The sequence below is a fragment of the Terrapene carolina genome, unplaced genomic scaffold (genome assembly GCF_002925995.2).
Source record: "Terrapene carolina triunguis isolate 2854851 unplaced genomic scaffold, T_m_triunguis-2.0 Scaffold42, whole genome shotgun sequence".
Classification (NCBI taxonomy): domain Eukaryota; kingdom Metazoa; phylum Chordata; order Testudines; family Emydidae; genus Terrapene; species Terrapene triunguis.
In genome coordinates, this window is record NW_020664393.1 from 55,858,602 (window position 1) to 55,873,080 (window position 14,479).

Below are 14,479 nucleotides of genomic sequence, written 5' to 3' on the forward strand. Positions count from 1 at the left end.
TCTGCAGTTTAGTCATCTGAGTAGATTCCTGTTTCCCTGCAGAACTCCATTGATTTCAAGTCACTGGGGTTTTGCAGGGACTCAGAGTTCTGCTCACACAGAATTAATTGCAAGATAAGGGACTTTGTTTGCTAACATTAAAAATTGTATCAAAAAAGACACACATTTTTTTACCTTAATATTTAACTAAATTGTGGCATCAAGGGGTAAAATTTCCAGAAATGCTTATGTGATTTTGCGGCCTAGTCCCATTTTCAAAAGTGACTTTAGCATTTAGGAACCTAAATCCCATTGACTTTCAATGAGGCTTAATTTCCTAAATCATGCAAGCACTTCAGAAAATTTTACCTTTATCGTTATTTGTTTTGGGGTACAAGTTATGAATTATAATGATGATTTGCTTCACTCTTCAATAAACACTGCACCCTTCTACACCTTTGCTCCTATGTCTTTCTCTTTTCTTTCCTTCTACTCTGCCTCTTAGAGTCTCTTTATTTTCCATTCTCTTTCCAAAGCTGTATTTGCTGGTTGGCAGTGGGTTTCAACAGCACTTATTGAACATAGCACCGGCTTGTTGTTTTTTTATTTCGTTCAATTTTTTAAAAAGAAAAACAAAAGATTTGGAATTTTAAATTCAATCTTCCTTATTTTGTCTTTTAAAGTAAAAAGCAAACGTGCCGAAGTGCTTATCTTGGAGAAGAGACATAACCTCAAACATAATTCCATCTTCTCTTTCCCTCCTTCACTTGGTATCCACCCTCCATAATTTTGGCAACATCCTTGACCCTGGATTTTGTCTCCATATAATTTGCTTGCAAAACTGCCTATCACCACTTCTTTACCACTGCCTCTACTCAACTATTGATGTCATCATTTATACTTTCATCTCCTCTCACCATATCTGTTGCACCTCCCTTCTCTGTGGATTCCCAAGTCCTTCTTCATCTGCTGTCAGCATATGCAGAATATTGCTGTGGACCTTATCCCAGGTACAGAGAAGAGTAATCACCGCACAATTTCCTCCAATCATTCCACTGTTTCTTTTTATAGTAGGATTCAGTTAAAAAAAAATGCCCTCTTTGTTGTTAAAACCCTCTGCAGACTTGCTCCAGCCTACTTTTCAACTCTAGTACCTCTCTTTCTACCCTGTTTCTCACTAGGTACTGGCTTCCTTTCTGTCCCTTCACACAATCTCACCATACTTGGCATGAGAGCCTTCTCTACAGTTTCTCTCAGCTGGAACAGCTTTTTCCTTATCTCTCTGCCTTGATGACTTTGCAACTCATGTAAATGACAGATGAAACCCTTTTTTTCTGTTTCTTGCTTTACTTACATAATTCATCTTCTTTAGCTGTTTTTTTTTGTTTGCATTAATTCTATATTACTCAACTCTGTAAAACTTTTATTTCTTTTCTAAAGACTTAGTCAATTGTAAATTTGTTGTTATAGAATTATGGTAACGATGTTATAGTTACCAAAGCAGAGGGAAGTCCTTCGTATCCGATTTTTTCAAATATTTGCCATTTGGTTGAAATTCCTAATATCTGCTCTTAGTGCAGAGATGAACTTTTTTGTATGTGTGCCTGAAAACTTTAATAAAAGTCCATTAGGCCATTTTTGAGTTACCAAGGCAGGAGAACTCACTTACAAAATTTTCACATCCTTTTTATGTGCTCAGATGACTTAAAAAAAAAAATTTGTTTTGGTTTTTTTATTTGTTCCCCATGGACTTGTCTTCACTGAGGACGCGTACTGTATATATCTTTGAAAAAGTTATTATTTTATCCTGTGGCTTGTATGGTAAAGGCACAACTTCTAAATAATGAAGTCAGTTTCTAAAGGAAGACAGCTGCTATTTTAAAAACTGCAATATGAAGGTGCAATGAGGATGGCTTCTAAACAAAGATGTAAATGTGTAATGTACATGATATCAGTAAAATTCGCCCCTATCCAGAAGGTCTGTTGAACCACTTAAGACCTCCACACAGCGGTGAATGTCACCTAAATGTGATTTTTTTTTTTTCACCCAATTACCGCCTTTCCAATGGTGAGAAAAGAGAGGTCAATAGTTAATTATAAGCAAATTATAGAATTTCTGAGACCATATCTCTATATTCAGTATTCAATAATGGGTCAATATATATTGTTATGCAGATGACAGAACCTATCACTTTCAAGCAGAAGATGAACAAGAGTGTCAAATGTGAGTTACTTCACTACTTTTGTTTCTGGTGTTGCTATTCTACTGTTACATTTCATTAAACTTTAGACGCCTCTAACATTTTGAACAGCAAAATATTGCTATTGTTTTTAGATGGACATCAGTGCTACAGAACAGCAAAGAAGAAGCTTTAAATAATGCATTCAAAGGTGATGATAACACAGGAGAAAATAATATTGTCCAAGAGCTGACAAAAGAAATTATATCTGAGGTTCAGAGGATGACAGGAAATGATGTGTGTTGTGACTGTGGAGCACAAGGTGACTAATTTAAAGTATTCTTTCAGTGCATTTCTGATTGGTAAAATTATATTTCTATTAAGAGTGTTTAAGCTGTTGATTGATATTATTCCTTTTTCTCTTAAATTCAATTACCCATCTAGCAGAAAATGCTAACAGCGTAATTGCAGAAGTTCATTAAGATGGATTTGCTATATCCTATTGTCAGTTAAAAAAAAGTATCAGTAAGCTTTTTGCCTTCCTCCTACAGATTCTGATAATTAGCCAGGCTTATGTTACTTTCGATGCAGTAATTACAATATCATATATTATCGTTGAGCCCTCCATTATATAATTTAAATTTTACTGTAAATTCAGCAAAACTGGAAGTCACACTAGGATATTACAAACATTCTGTTAATAATTTTTGTTAGTATTTATTTTTTAATTGTTCTGCTTGACTTTGAGAACTGGCCAGAGGATGATTCTGAGACTGTACGCTCATTTGAAAACAGTGCACCTGCTTGACTGTGCTTTGCAGTGTGTAATTTTCCCTCTTGGTTGGTATTGTTGATCAGTGAAATTCTGTTGTAATCCTTTTTAAACAGTTTTTAATTCCTGCTCTTCCCACTTTCTTCTATATGACATAGCTCAGAAGCACTACTTCCTTTAGTGACTGTCACTTTAGCTGAAAACACTAGATCTTGTTTTTCTCTTCGTTTCACTGCTCTGAATCGGTAGTAACTCAATTAATTAGTTAGTTTGGTGTATAATTGTGTAGCATGACGGGCACTCACTGCCGCGGCACCTCCTGCTGGTCGTCCGGGAATTAGCTCAGTTCCAGCCTCGGAGCTCCTCCTTCTGGCTGGTGTCTTCCTACTGGTGCCTGCTTTCTCCTGATCTCCACCATTTAGCACTTCAGGCCCTCTGTCCCTCCCAGACCCTGGTGCCCCTTACCTTGGGGTGCTGCCCCGCAGCAGTGCCCTCACACTCTGGGTCTCCCCTCCCCAGGAAACCCCAATCCCCTAAGCCCACCTCGCCTCAGTGACCCACTGCCAGTCCTTATCTAGCCCCTTCCCTCAGGGGCAAACTGCAGTCTGAAGTGGCCACTCATCATTGGCAAGGGGGTTTGGACCTGCTGCCTTTCTAGTCCCAGCTGCCTCTCTGCAGCCCTAGTACCTCCCCTGGCCTTTACCAAGGCCTCAGCCTGGGGACTCACCAGGCCAGAGCTCCCCAGCTCTGCCTGCCTTTTCCCAGCCCTGCTCTGCCTCAGATACCCTGCTTACTCTCCCAGGCAGCCTGGTCCTCTCTGCTCCTCAGCTGGAGCAAGAGTTTCTCACTCCCTCATCCTGCCCTTCTATCAGGGTCAGCTGGACCCTAATTGGGTGTGGCCACACCTGGGGCTGTTTACCCAACCAGCCTCCCTTGGCTGCCTTTAACCCCTTTCTAACTGGAGCGGGATGACCGCCCCGCTACAAACTGGTATGAGAAGAGTCAGTCCTACTGCCTCTGAAAGGGCTAGTTCAATGGAGCTGGGGTCAAACATTGTTAAAAAAGAGTTACAGAACTGTTTAGATCTTAAAAATGGATGATTTTCATTTGAAGGGTAGGGAATAGAGGAAAGGGAGAATGTTGTGGAGAGATGATGAGTAGTAGGTAGAGAGAGACTCCTTAATGTCTCTGAAATGTTTTCTTGAGGATCCTTTGTGTCATGGTGAAGTATGTATTTTCATGTTACTGCTGTTGCCCTTAGACTAAAATATATACTCAGAAAACAAAAATGGGCAACTAGGTATTATTATTATTTATATTACAGTAGCAACCTCAGGCCCTAATCTGGAGTTTTGTCCCATAATGTTAGCTACTGTACAAATACAGCCCCCAATCCTTCAAAGACTGAGGCACATGAGTAACTGTATACATAAGAGCCATTCCATTAAGGGGCCATAGAGATGGAAATAGACCCCTTCCTAAGGAATTTAACATCTAAAGCTCACATTTTGACTTTATTTCCATAATATTAATCTTTACAGTGCAATCATTACCTAACCAAACTTTAGTTCTATGCTTTTTTTTTTCCTTTGCTTCAGATCCTACCTGGCTTTCAACAAATCTGGGAATTCTGACTTGCATTGAATGTTCAGGAATCCATAGAGAACTTGGTGTTCACTACTCCAGGATGCAGTCACTCACATTAGATGTGCTGGGAACATCTGAACTTTTGGTAAATGTTTTTATTAATTTATAAAATCTGAGGAAAATAGTGAGCGAGTTCCACTCCTTGTATATTTTTGTCATTTGAATTATATTCTTTCAGGCTTTCAAGTTACCTCTGGAAAAATACAAGCAAGAAATGTTCCTTTCTCAAATTAAAGTTCACTGGAAAACATTGTATTACTGAAGAAACTGTTTGGTATTAGAATTTGTATTAATAAAAGAGTGATTGTTTTTGGTGCTTAACAGGGCTGTCTTTACAGTAAGTTCCTTTTAAAAAGAATACAACTATATGGCACTTAAATAGTGCCTTTCATGTGAGGAATTCAAGTACTTCTCCAATGTTTACCTCTTACTTTACGTTGCATCTTTCAGCAGAGAATTTCAAAGTGTTTTTCAAACTTCAAGAAAATCCATTGAAGTTAACTTCAGTGGGCTTTGGATCAGGTACTTAATCGTGAAGACAGCTCTTGAGGGAAAGGAAGGTATTGTCTCAGTTTTAGAAATGGGTAAACTGAGACCCAAATAACTTGTTCAAGGTCACACAGCCAGTCGCAGAACTAGGACTAAAACCCCCAAATCCTGATTTCCATTTATCTTGTTCTCTGACTACACAGTGCTTATGGCTAGTTACTGAACATATCTGTTTGAAACGTAGGTATTTATTTTTAACAGCTTGCCAAGAATATTGGGAATGCTGGTTTTAATGAGATTATGGAATTTTGTCTGCCAGCTGATGAGACAATCAAACCTAATCCAAGCAGCGATATGTAAGTATAGATCCATTACTTGTTGAAAACAGAAAGTATTTAAATTGGCATCAGGAATGTCTTTTGTGCTGCTTAGCGTGTTTTTGCACTCCATGTTGGGTGACTATTGGTTCGATTTTCACCACAAATATAAACCTTTTTCTGGTGCCTTAATGATCAGTAAAGTATATGTTCACCTCATTTCCCCCTACCTCTGATTCTCCAATAGTGAAGGTTATATGTTACTAAGTCCCTCCAATATAACTTACGAGTTATGGGACAAACTCACACTGACTGATGGGGATGTTGAAGTCCCCAGGGCACGGCTATAGTAGGAGACCAAGGATTGAAGCCCATGTTATCTCCTACGCTGTTAAATACAAAGACACTAAAATGAAGAACAGCCTGCTGAGAGTCACTGAGCACCTTCAGTACCTAATGACTTTAACTGAAGGGCTCAGTACCTCACGGAATCAGGGTCTGAAAGCCCCAGCTTCACCCCCTCTCTTTCCTTACTGCATGAACTGAGATAGAAAAAAAAATTGTCCCAGGGTGAAGTGAGCTCCCTGAGAGTCAGAAGCTGCCCTGGCTCAGCAGTATGATATCAGGGAGCGCTAGCCATCTGGCTCTTCTCTGTTGCCCACCATTTTTTTTAGTTTGGTGCTGTAAGGAAGGTACAATTTAACAGAAAACAAATCCAAAAACAAAACTGTATTTTTCATATTAATGATTCATATCTATGAAAAGCATGTGCCCTGTCATCTGTTTAAAGGATAGGAAATGAATCTGTGTAATACAGCTCATCTGCCCAACTAAATCTCCTGGGATATGTACAAAATAACAGTGTGCAAAAATACCAGATAATCTTTTTAGGCGGGTGGCCCAAATAAAATGATTTGTTGAATTAAAAGCAACTTCTAACAAAACACTTCATATGAATCTGACTTTACATCTGAATTCTAATTGAAATTGTTACCCACCAACAGTTAAGAATGTGCATTCAACAGTTGTACTAAAAATAACATTGTGAGTAACTCTCAAATAAATCTGAGAGGCTAAGCACTGTGAAAGAAAGGGGAAGGGTTAAACAAAATGAAAGTCTAAGAAGGACAAGAGAAGATTTTTGAAGCATAGAAGCTTCCTGCTCCTTTGACAGCCTGATAGATAACAAAAAAATTAAAACCAGGAGAACAAGCTTTGAACAAAGCATACTTGCTCTGATTGCCATTGCTCTTTCAGTAATCTGTAACAGATCATATATTAAATAATTCGTAACAGCAGATTTAAAAAAAAATTAACTTCAAACTTAATAATGTAGAACAATAGAGTAGAAGCATAGAAGTGTTTAAATTTGGTGCAGTTTTCAATTGTATTTGACTAAGTATTTGAATATCACATTCCCTGTTCTTTAGATGTCTTCTTAGGAGCTGGTAATGTTGTAATACTGACCTCTTCATTTAGATATTAAATTATACAATATATTCATAGACTAACTTAAAGTAGAAGAAAAAGAAAGAGTAGACAGTTTCCAAATGTTGAAAGAATAATTACCTTCATTTTCAGTGACTCCATCCTGTATATCTACTCTGAATTGTCTAATCTATCAATTTTTGATACACCCATTAGTATACTATCTACGGCCTAAATTGTGGCTTTGCCACAAGCTCTCTGTGTATAGGTAGTATATATCTGCACCACCTCAAGACCACAACAGGTAAGGAATTATACCTCTGAGAGATACAATTCACTCAATGTGCCCAGGGTCCCAGGTGGGTCACACTGAGATTGCTCAGTTAGGCCAAAGTGCAAAGAATGGGGCAGACAATCACCAAAACTGTTTGTTATTTCTAATACTTAGATTCACCAAGCCAGCAACAAAACCGCTTCCACAATCCCTTACTGGTTACCCGGAAGCCAAAAACACAGTTCCCTTAAAGCAACCCAGCCTGGGGCTTCCTCCCAGACAGCCAAGTCAAATATGATGAGGGTTACTGAAATCTTGTTCATTATACAAATAGTTCTATCAGTCCCAAAGGATCAGACACATTACCCTCCAGGTTAATGAATATTTCAGATCTTACCCAATTCTTATCAACTAAACTAAAATTTATTAAAAAATGAGAGAGAGTGTATTGGTTAAAAGATCATTTTACATACAGACATGAATGCAGTTCTTAGGTCATTTTCATAGTAGAGATGGTGAGCTTTAGAATTGCAAAGAGTTCTTTCAGAATTAGTGGACATTGGACTGAACCTATGGACTATTAGTTTGATTCAGAATGGAACTGGAGACCTCAGTCTTTCGGCTCAAACTTCCCCTGATAAAGCTTAAGCAGATCTGAGATGAAAGGATCAGGTCCCAAGAGTTTTTTATAGTTTTCTGGCAAGCTATGATAGTCTCTTGACAGCAAGAATAGTGTCTTTGAAGTAGAATTACCTATTTCCTATGTATACACAGGTAACTAGTTGCATTCATCAGCATAAGGTAATTATCCATTAAGCAATTTATGGACAGGTTACTACAAACTTCAGAGAGAAATATAGACAATGACATTATTACACCCAAGTTTCATCTACGTGTTAATATTCCCTTTTGATCTCTGACTTAATAGAAAGGAACCATCTGTTTACATGGTTAACATCTAACAGTATATATATGAAAACACATACAATTAGTATTACCTCTAATTCTCTAACAATACAGGTTTGCACTTCAATGCTTTAGTCTCTCTAACATGAAATGGCTCTAATTACCATTTACATATCCTTTAATATGTCTCTAAAGGTTGAATCTGGGTCAGTTAGCCAGCTAGCTGTTTAACACTTCTGGCCCTGTGTCACAGATACAATTCACTCCCTTCTCCTACCTTTCTCTGGTGGGGAGAGGGGGTAGTAATTTGGGCATATAGCAGCAACAACATGCTCTAACTCATGTGTTCTATTAGTTATTATGATTATTTGTATTATTGTAACACCTAGGAGCCCTAAGTATGACCCGACTCTGTTGTGCTAAGCTCCGTACAAACACAGAACAAAACTATGGTCAGCATGCATACCAACAGCTCCAAGGCTCCACCCATTCCCTGCCTATATGTTCTGGTTATGGGAAGTAGTGGGCATACAGAACCTGCTTACTGTTATGAATCTGGATCCAAGGTCTGGGTAGTATGTGCAGGGGTGTAAGGAAGGTTTCTTGTACCCCTGCACAAGCAACTAGTATAAACAACAAGCTAGCTCAGTGCATGTTACGTAGGGTTAGTGTCAGCAAACCAAAATATGAAGCTTTGAGGTGACTCTCAAGCATAAATCTGGTATAATTATGAGCGCAATTTCACATCAGGGTTTTAGAAGAGACAAAATTGTTGCCAAGTGTCTCAGTGTTTTTCTATATCACTGAGGATATTGGATGTTCAGTTCATCATAACTTTTTAATACAGTAGAACCTCCGAGTTACGGACACCTCGGGAATGGAGGTTGTCGGTAACTCTAAAATTTTCATAACTCTGAACAAAGCTCAGTTCAGGCTCCAGCAGCAGCTGAGTGTCCTACTCAGTGATGGCATGAGTTTGCAAGCTTGTCCCCCTCCAGGCGGGGTGTGTGTGTGTGTGTGTGTGTGTGTGTGTGTGTGTGAATGAAAATAGTGTGTCCCCCTCCCGGGGGTAAAAACACATCCCTCTCCCGGTTTCCTGCTCTGCTGGCTCCGGCTGCCTTGGGCTGGCAGCCCCAGTGTCTTCACCCCCTAGCTAGCTGTAAGGGGCTGCCATGTGCGTGGGGGTGGGGTGGGGACAGGCAGCCCAGATGTGCCTACCTTTAAAATGCAATACAGGCACAGTACAATATTTGCTTGTGTCTGTGGGGGGAGAGGGTTTGCTGCTACCTGACTGGTTACTTTCGGTTTCACATGGTGTCCGGTTGACCGGTCAGTCTGGTGTTCATACCTTTGAGGTTCTACTGTAGTTGTATTTTACACTGACGAATAAAACAAACTGCATGTCATACATATAATTGTGAGAGTAGGGAAGTATCACAATGAATGTGAAACAACCCTTCCCCAGATTAGAGATTATTTAAAATATTTTTGCCTGTTTATGTATGTGTGTCTGTAGAGATACTGTTAAAAGTTTTAAAAGTAAATTATATTCAATTTCAGGAATGCAAGAAAAGATTATATTACTGCCAAGTATATTGAGAGAAAATATGCAAGGAAGAAACATGTTGACAATGCAGCTAAACTGCATAGCCTCTGTGAAGCCGTCAAAGCAAGAGACATTTTTGGATTGGTTCAAGTATATGCTGATGGTGTGGATCTGACTGAAAAAATTCCACTAGCCAATGGACATGTAAGAGTGGCAAATTTTCCTATCCAGCATTTTAATAAGAGATGCAGCATGTTTTTATTAACGAAAGTGACAACTAATAATTTGAGTAACTCACACAAGTCCTTGTTATTGTAAGATGTTTTGTAATAGCAAAAGAATAGAGTAAAAGAATTTAACCCCAAAATTAAAATCACTCTAATTTATTTTCTTGATTTAAAATGCACTATTTAAAAACAACTCAAATCTGTTTTGTTTAAACCAGTTTTATTTGTCTTTTGGGAGGTGGGGGGGGAGAAAGAGTTTCTACACAAGAATATCTTTCAACATAGCATGTGTAAGAATATTCAAAATTTTAACATTTGGATTCATCTGATTGACGTACTAGTAGAGTTGCATTCATTATTAGAATTGAAAATCAATTTTTCTGGGTTTGTTTAGTCTTCCACATTTGTTGTTCTTAGGAAGAGATCTGATAATTGGACTGTTCAGAAAGTAGCCTGTTGCTACTGAAAGCAACATTAATTGACTGAAAAGCCACATTGAAGAATTGGAACATAAAAAAAAAAAAAAAAACCTTACTTTTGGGGCTTGATAACTTCAAGCTTTCTCAAAACACATTTGTAATTCTGTTTTATATGTTTATATATAAATCAGAGCTTTCCAGTTTGATAAGAAGAAAGGGATAACTAGATTTCAGGCTCAAAAATAGATTCCTTTATTGTTACTATAAAGAATTCTCCAAGTGTTTTATGCAGCTGTAGGAACTTTAGTTTGTTTGTGTTTTTAGTTTTGTTTTAGTTTAGTTTAGTTTTAAATCTGAACAGTCAGCTGGACAGCCTTTCTGGATATTGAACGCTGCAAGCATCCCCCTTTGTAAAAGCCCATATCTAGAATTAATTCACCCTTTAGCACTCAATTCAGCAAAGCATTTATGCACATGCTTAAGTCCCAGTATCTTCAATGAGACTTTTAAGTGCCTTGCTGAAGAGGTGGTGGATGAACTGGGGCCATAGCTTTTAAAACTACAGCTGGATTTTCCCAAGGCAGGTCTGCATTTCTGTATATACATTAACTCTCTTAGGTGTAACTTTAGCGCCCTCGTGGCCAAGATGGAGTCTGCTCTGCAGGCAGCTCTGGCCAAGAGAAAGCGTGCGCAGGAATGCAGCAGGAGAAATCCCTTCCACCCCAGGGGCACCTGTTCCAAACCCCCCAGAGTGAACACACACACCCACAGGAAAAGTACAATGGCTATAAGAAAGGGAAATATTTATTTACAGAGGGATGAGAGGAGAAAAACAACAAGGGGAAATATAGGGGGAGCAGTAAGACAGGGCTGTATCCAAGCCAAGGCCTCACAGGCCCAGTGGTAGCACAGTCTGAGGGCTGGTCCACACTAACCCCGCAGTTCGAACTAAGATACGCAACTTCAGCTACGTGAATAACGTAGCTGAAGTCGAAGTACCTTAGTTCGAACTACAAAGTACTTACCGCGGGTCCACACGCGGCAGGCAGGCTCCCCCGTTGACTCCGCGTACTCCTCTCGCGGAGCAGGAGTACTGGCGTCGACGGCGAGCACTTCCGGGATCGATTTATCGCGTCTAGACAAGACGCGATAAATCAATCCCAGAAGATCGATTGCTTACCGCCGAACCCGGAGGTAAGTATAGACGTACCCTGAAAGGGCAGACACTGAACAATATGTCTGCACACAGAGTTCAGGAGTCCTGAGCAAAGTTCCAGTCCAGTGGTGAGTCTTGGGTGCTCCTGGTCGTCTTTGGCGCCAGTGAACTTTCCCCCAACAAACCCTTCTGGTGCCCTCTTCTGCCGCTCTCTGCAAAGCCACCCAGAGCGACCACCTTCCCATTTAACTAGCTACAGCCTCCCTCCTTGTTCCCAATGCAGAGTCACAAGCCCCAGTACTCATGGCCCCATGCAGCTCTGGGAAGCAGTGATACTGGGTCCAGCTCCGGCCTGTCCTTCTCGGGCAATTCCTCCCTGGCACAGTGCTCCTCCTGGCTCCTGTCCTGGGCTGTCCCCGATCGGCCCTGTCCTTCCCAGGCTTCAGGCAGGTTCTCTGCTGCTTCACTTTTCCAGGGCCTGCAGGCTGCCTCTCCCTCTCCCTGGAGCTCCAGCGCTGCCCCCTGGAGTTTCCCTCCTTTTTTCTTACTCTCCCCCTCCCCCTTAGGAAAAAGATTTAAATGGCCATGCTCTCTACACCCCAAAGGGGTTACATAGGTTTTATGGAGTTGGCAGCTTGGTGTAGTGTAACTAAGCCTGGTTATAGAGTTAAAAGAAATGCATACACAGTGGTATGAAGGCCAGAAGTGGTAAATGCTGCCTTTTGCCATTTTCATTTGATTTTAGATTCTTTTAATAGATTTAATTTGAATGTCAGAATGTACCATTAGATCATCTAGTCTGACCCTCTGTATATTACAGGGCATTAAATTTCACTCCGATAACTCTTTTTATTAAGCTCAGTAAGTTTAGTTGGACTAAAGCATTTCAGTCTTCAGGAGACTAAACTGTTATGTGCCACGGCCAGAGAACAGGAGAGACCAAGATGCCACTAATGCCCAAGGTTCTTGCAATGGCAGAGAATTGATTTGGTGGGTTGTGCCCAGATGATCCTAGCAAGTGATCCAGGCTGCTTAGGAAGGAAAAAAAACCTACCAAGGTCCTTGCCAATGTGACCTTTGGGAAAATTCCTTCCTGGCCCCAAATTTGGCAGGCAGTTGAACACTGAGCATGTGAGCAATATGCATCAGCCAGACATGTAAGAAAAAAGATTCTCTGTACTGTGAAGTGCTTGTAAAGTTTGCTGGAGAAAAGAGCACTCTTAAGCAAGACCAGGAATTGGAGACAGTGGTCCAGATTTCCAACTCACTGATCCCAGCATAAACCAAGAGTAATTCTGTTGATGCTTAAGAAGGTACATCAGTGTAAAACTGGTGTGGAAGGAGAATCGAGCCCAATATTTTCTGGCATATTCTAAACTCTAATGGTCTGGAGAAGAGTATTACATTCAGATTTGTAAGGAAAATGTGATTTATTTTTTTATTTTTTTTTTATGAGGCAGGCGGAAATCAATATTCAGGAGTTGCACTGTTACAGTGTAAAATTTGTGCAATGTAAAATGTGAGACGTTTTCCCTAAAGATTCTTGTTAGCTGATAGTCAAAAGAAACACTTTTTTTTTTTTTTTTTTTAATTTAGGAACAAGACGAAACAGCACTTCACCTTGCAGTTAGATCAGTTGATCGAACTTCACTTCACATAGTTGACTTTTTAGTGCAGAATAGGTAAGTGTATAATTAATTATTAAAATGCAACTGTTTGAGCTATATGAAATAGTATTTCACGTAGAGTTACAGTGGGGGCGAATTTGATTCATAAACTTTAATTCTGTCTTTTGAAAATCTAGTTGCCCAAGTGTTTGTGGGAAGAGAACTTTATTAGCATGTGGCTAGGAAATTAATTTGAACCAACTTTTTCCCCCAACAGTGGCAACCTTGACAAGCAAACATATAAGGGTAGCACGGCTTTGCATTACTGCTGTTTGACTGACAATGTTGAGTGCCTCAAACTGCTGCTGAGAGGGAAGGCTTCTATTGAAATAGGTAAAAGGATAATGTGTACTCCGTTTCAATATTTGCTACTCTTGCAAATGGTCTCTGAGAAAAGTGTAGCTTATTAACTGTACTTTTTTAGTATGTTAGAAAAACGCTTATTTACTAGATGATTAACTTTTTGCTCATGATTTGTGTCAAACTGCATTAGGATGGTAACTGGAATTTAATTAAACACACAAAAAAGCATATAAAATGTATTTGTATTAAAACAAACTTAAGTGTTTTGTATACATAAGCTTCTTGTATCAAACCATGTTTCACATTTATAACTAAATTATAATAAATTTAGGCCTTAACATATTTTGTATTAAATGCAGATTTCATTTGAAACAAGTTTACATTAAATTTATTATAATTTAAATACCAGAATTTAAAAATCCAATTTTTAATTTAAAAAAAATGTATCCTCCCTGAAATAAAGGGGCGTAAACTAGTGTTTTTAAACAATTTTTGAAACCACACCATAAAGCTAAAAATCCCTCTGTTTAACTGGCCTGTAAGCAGGCTACATAGTGGGGTTTTCTGGGAGCAGTAATAACTTAGTGTGCTTCTTATATTAAGTTATCACAATGAGCAGCAGCCAGCTAGATGCTGCTGTGGGGAACTTAACATGAGGGAAGAAGATCAGTTTTAGAATAACTTAGTTTGGCTCATTTATTCAATTTAGTTCGGTTCATTTCTTGTGAAAAAATCTAATATCCTTCTGGGATCAATTAACAGGAGCATCATACGTAAGATATAGGAACTTATTTTCCTACTCTGCTTGGTACTGGTGAGGCCTCAGATGGAGTACTGTGTCCAGTTCTGGGTGCCACACTTTAAGAAAGATGTGGACAAACTGGAGCGAGTTCAGAGGAGAGCAATAAAAGGTTTAGAAAATCTGACCTATGAAGAAAGGTTAAAAACACTGGGAAATGGTTAGCTTTGAGGAAAGAAGACTGAGGGGGAGACCTGATACTCTTCAAATATGTTAAGTGCAATTATAAAGATAACAGAGATCAATTGCTGTCCATTTCATTGAAGGTAGGACAAGCCGTAATGGTCTTAATGTGCATCAAGGAAGATTTAGGTTAGATACTAGGAAAATCTTTCTTATTATAAAGATGGTTAAATACAGTACTGGAATA

At 39.2% G+C, this 14,479-nt stretch overlaps 1 protein-coding gene across 2 annotated transcripts in view; it reads left to right on the top strand.

Annotated features, from left to right (window-relative positions):
• The window catches only part of ASAP2 (ArfGAP with SH3 domain, ankyrin repeat and PH domain 2), a 173,997-nt gene that overhangs the window by 118,244 nt on the left and 41,274 nt on the right, over positions 1-14,479 (top strand). For both annotated transcript variants that reach the window (XM_026655319.2, XM_026655323.2), the window contains exons 13-19: positions 2,155-2,203; positions 2,315-2,481; positions 4,530-4,663; positions 5,329-5,423; positions 9,553-9,742; positions 12,937-13,022; positions 13,225-13,340. In XM_026655319.2, the coding sequence (XP_026511104.1) occupies positions 2,155-2,203; positions 2,315-2,481; positions 4,530-4,663; positions 5,329-5,423; positions 9,553-9,742; positions 12,937-13,022; positions 13,225-13,340 (837 nt within the window). The remainder of the gene's footprint in view (positions 1-2,154; positions 2,204-2,314; positions 2,482-4,529; positions 4,664-5,328; positions 5,424-9,552; positions 9,743-12,936; positions 13,023-13,224; positions 13,341-14,479) is intronic.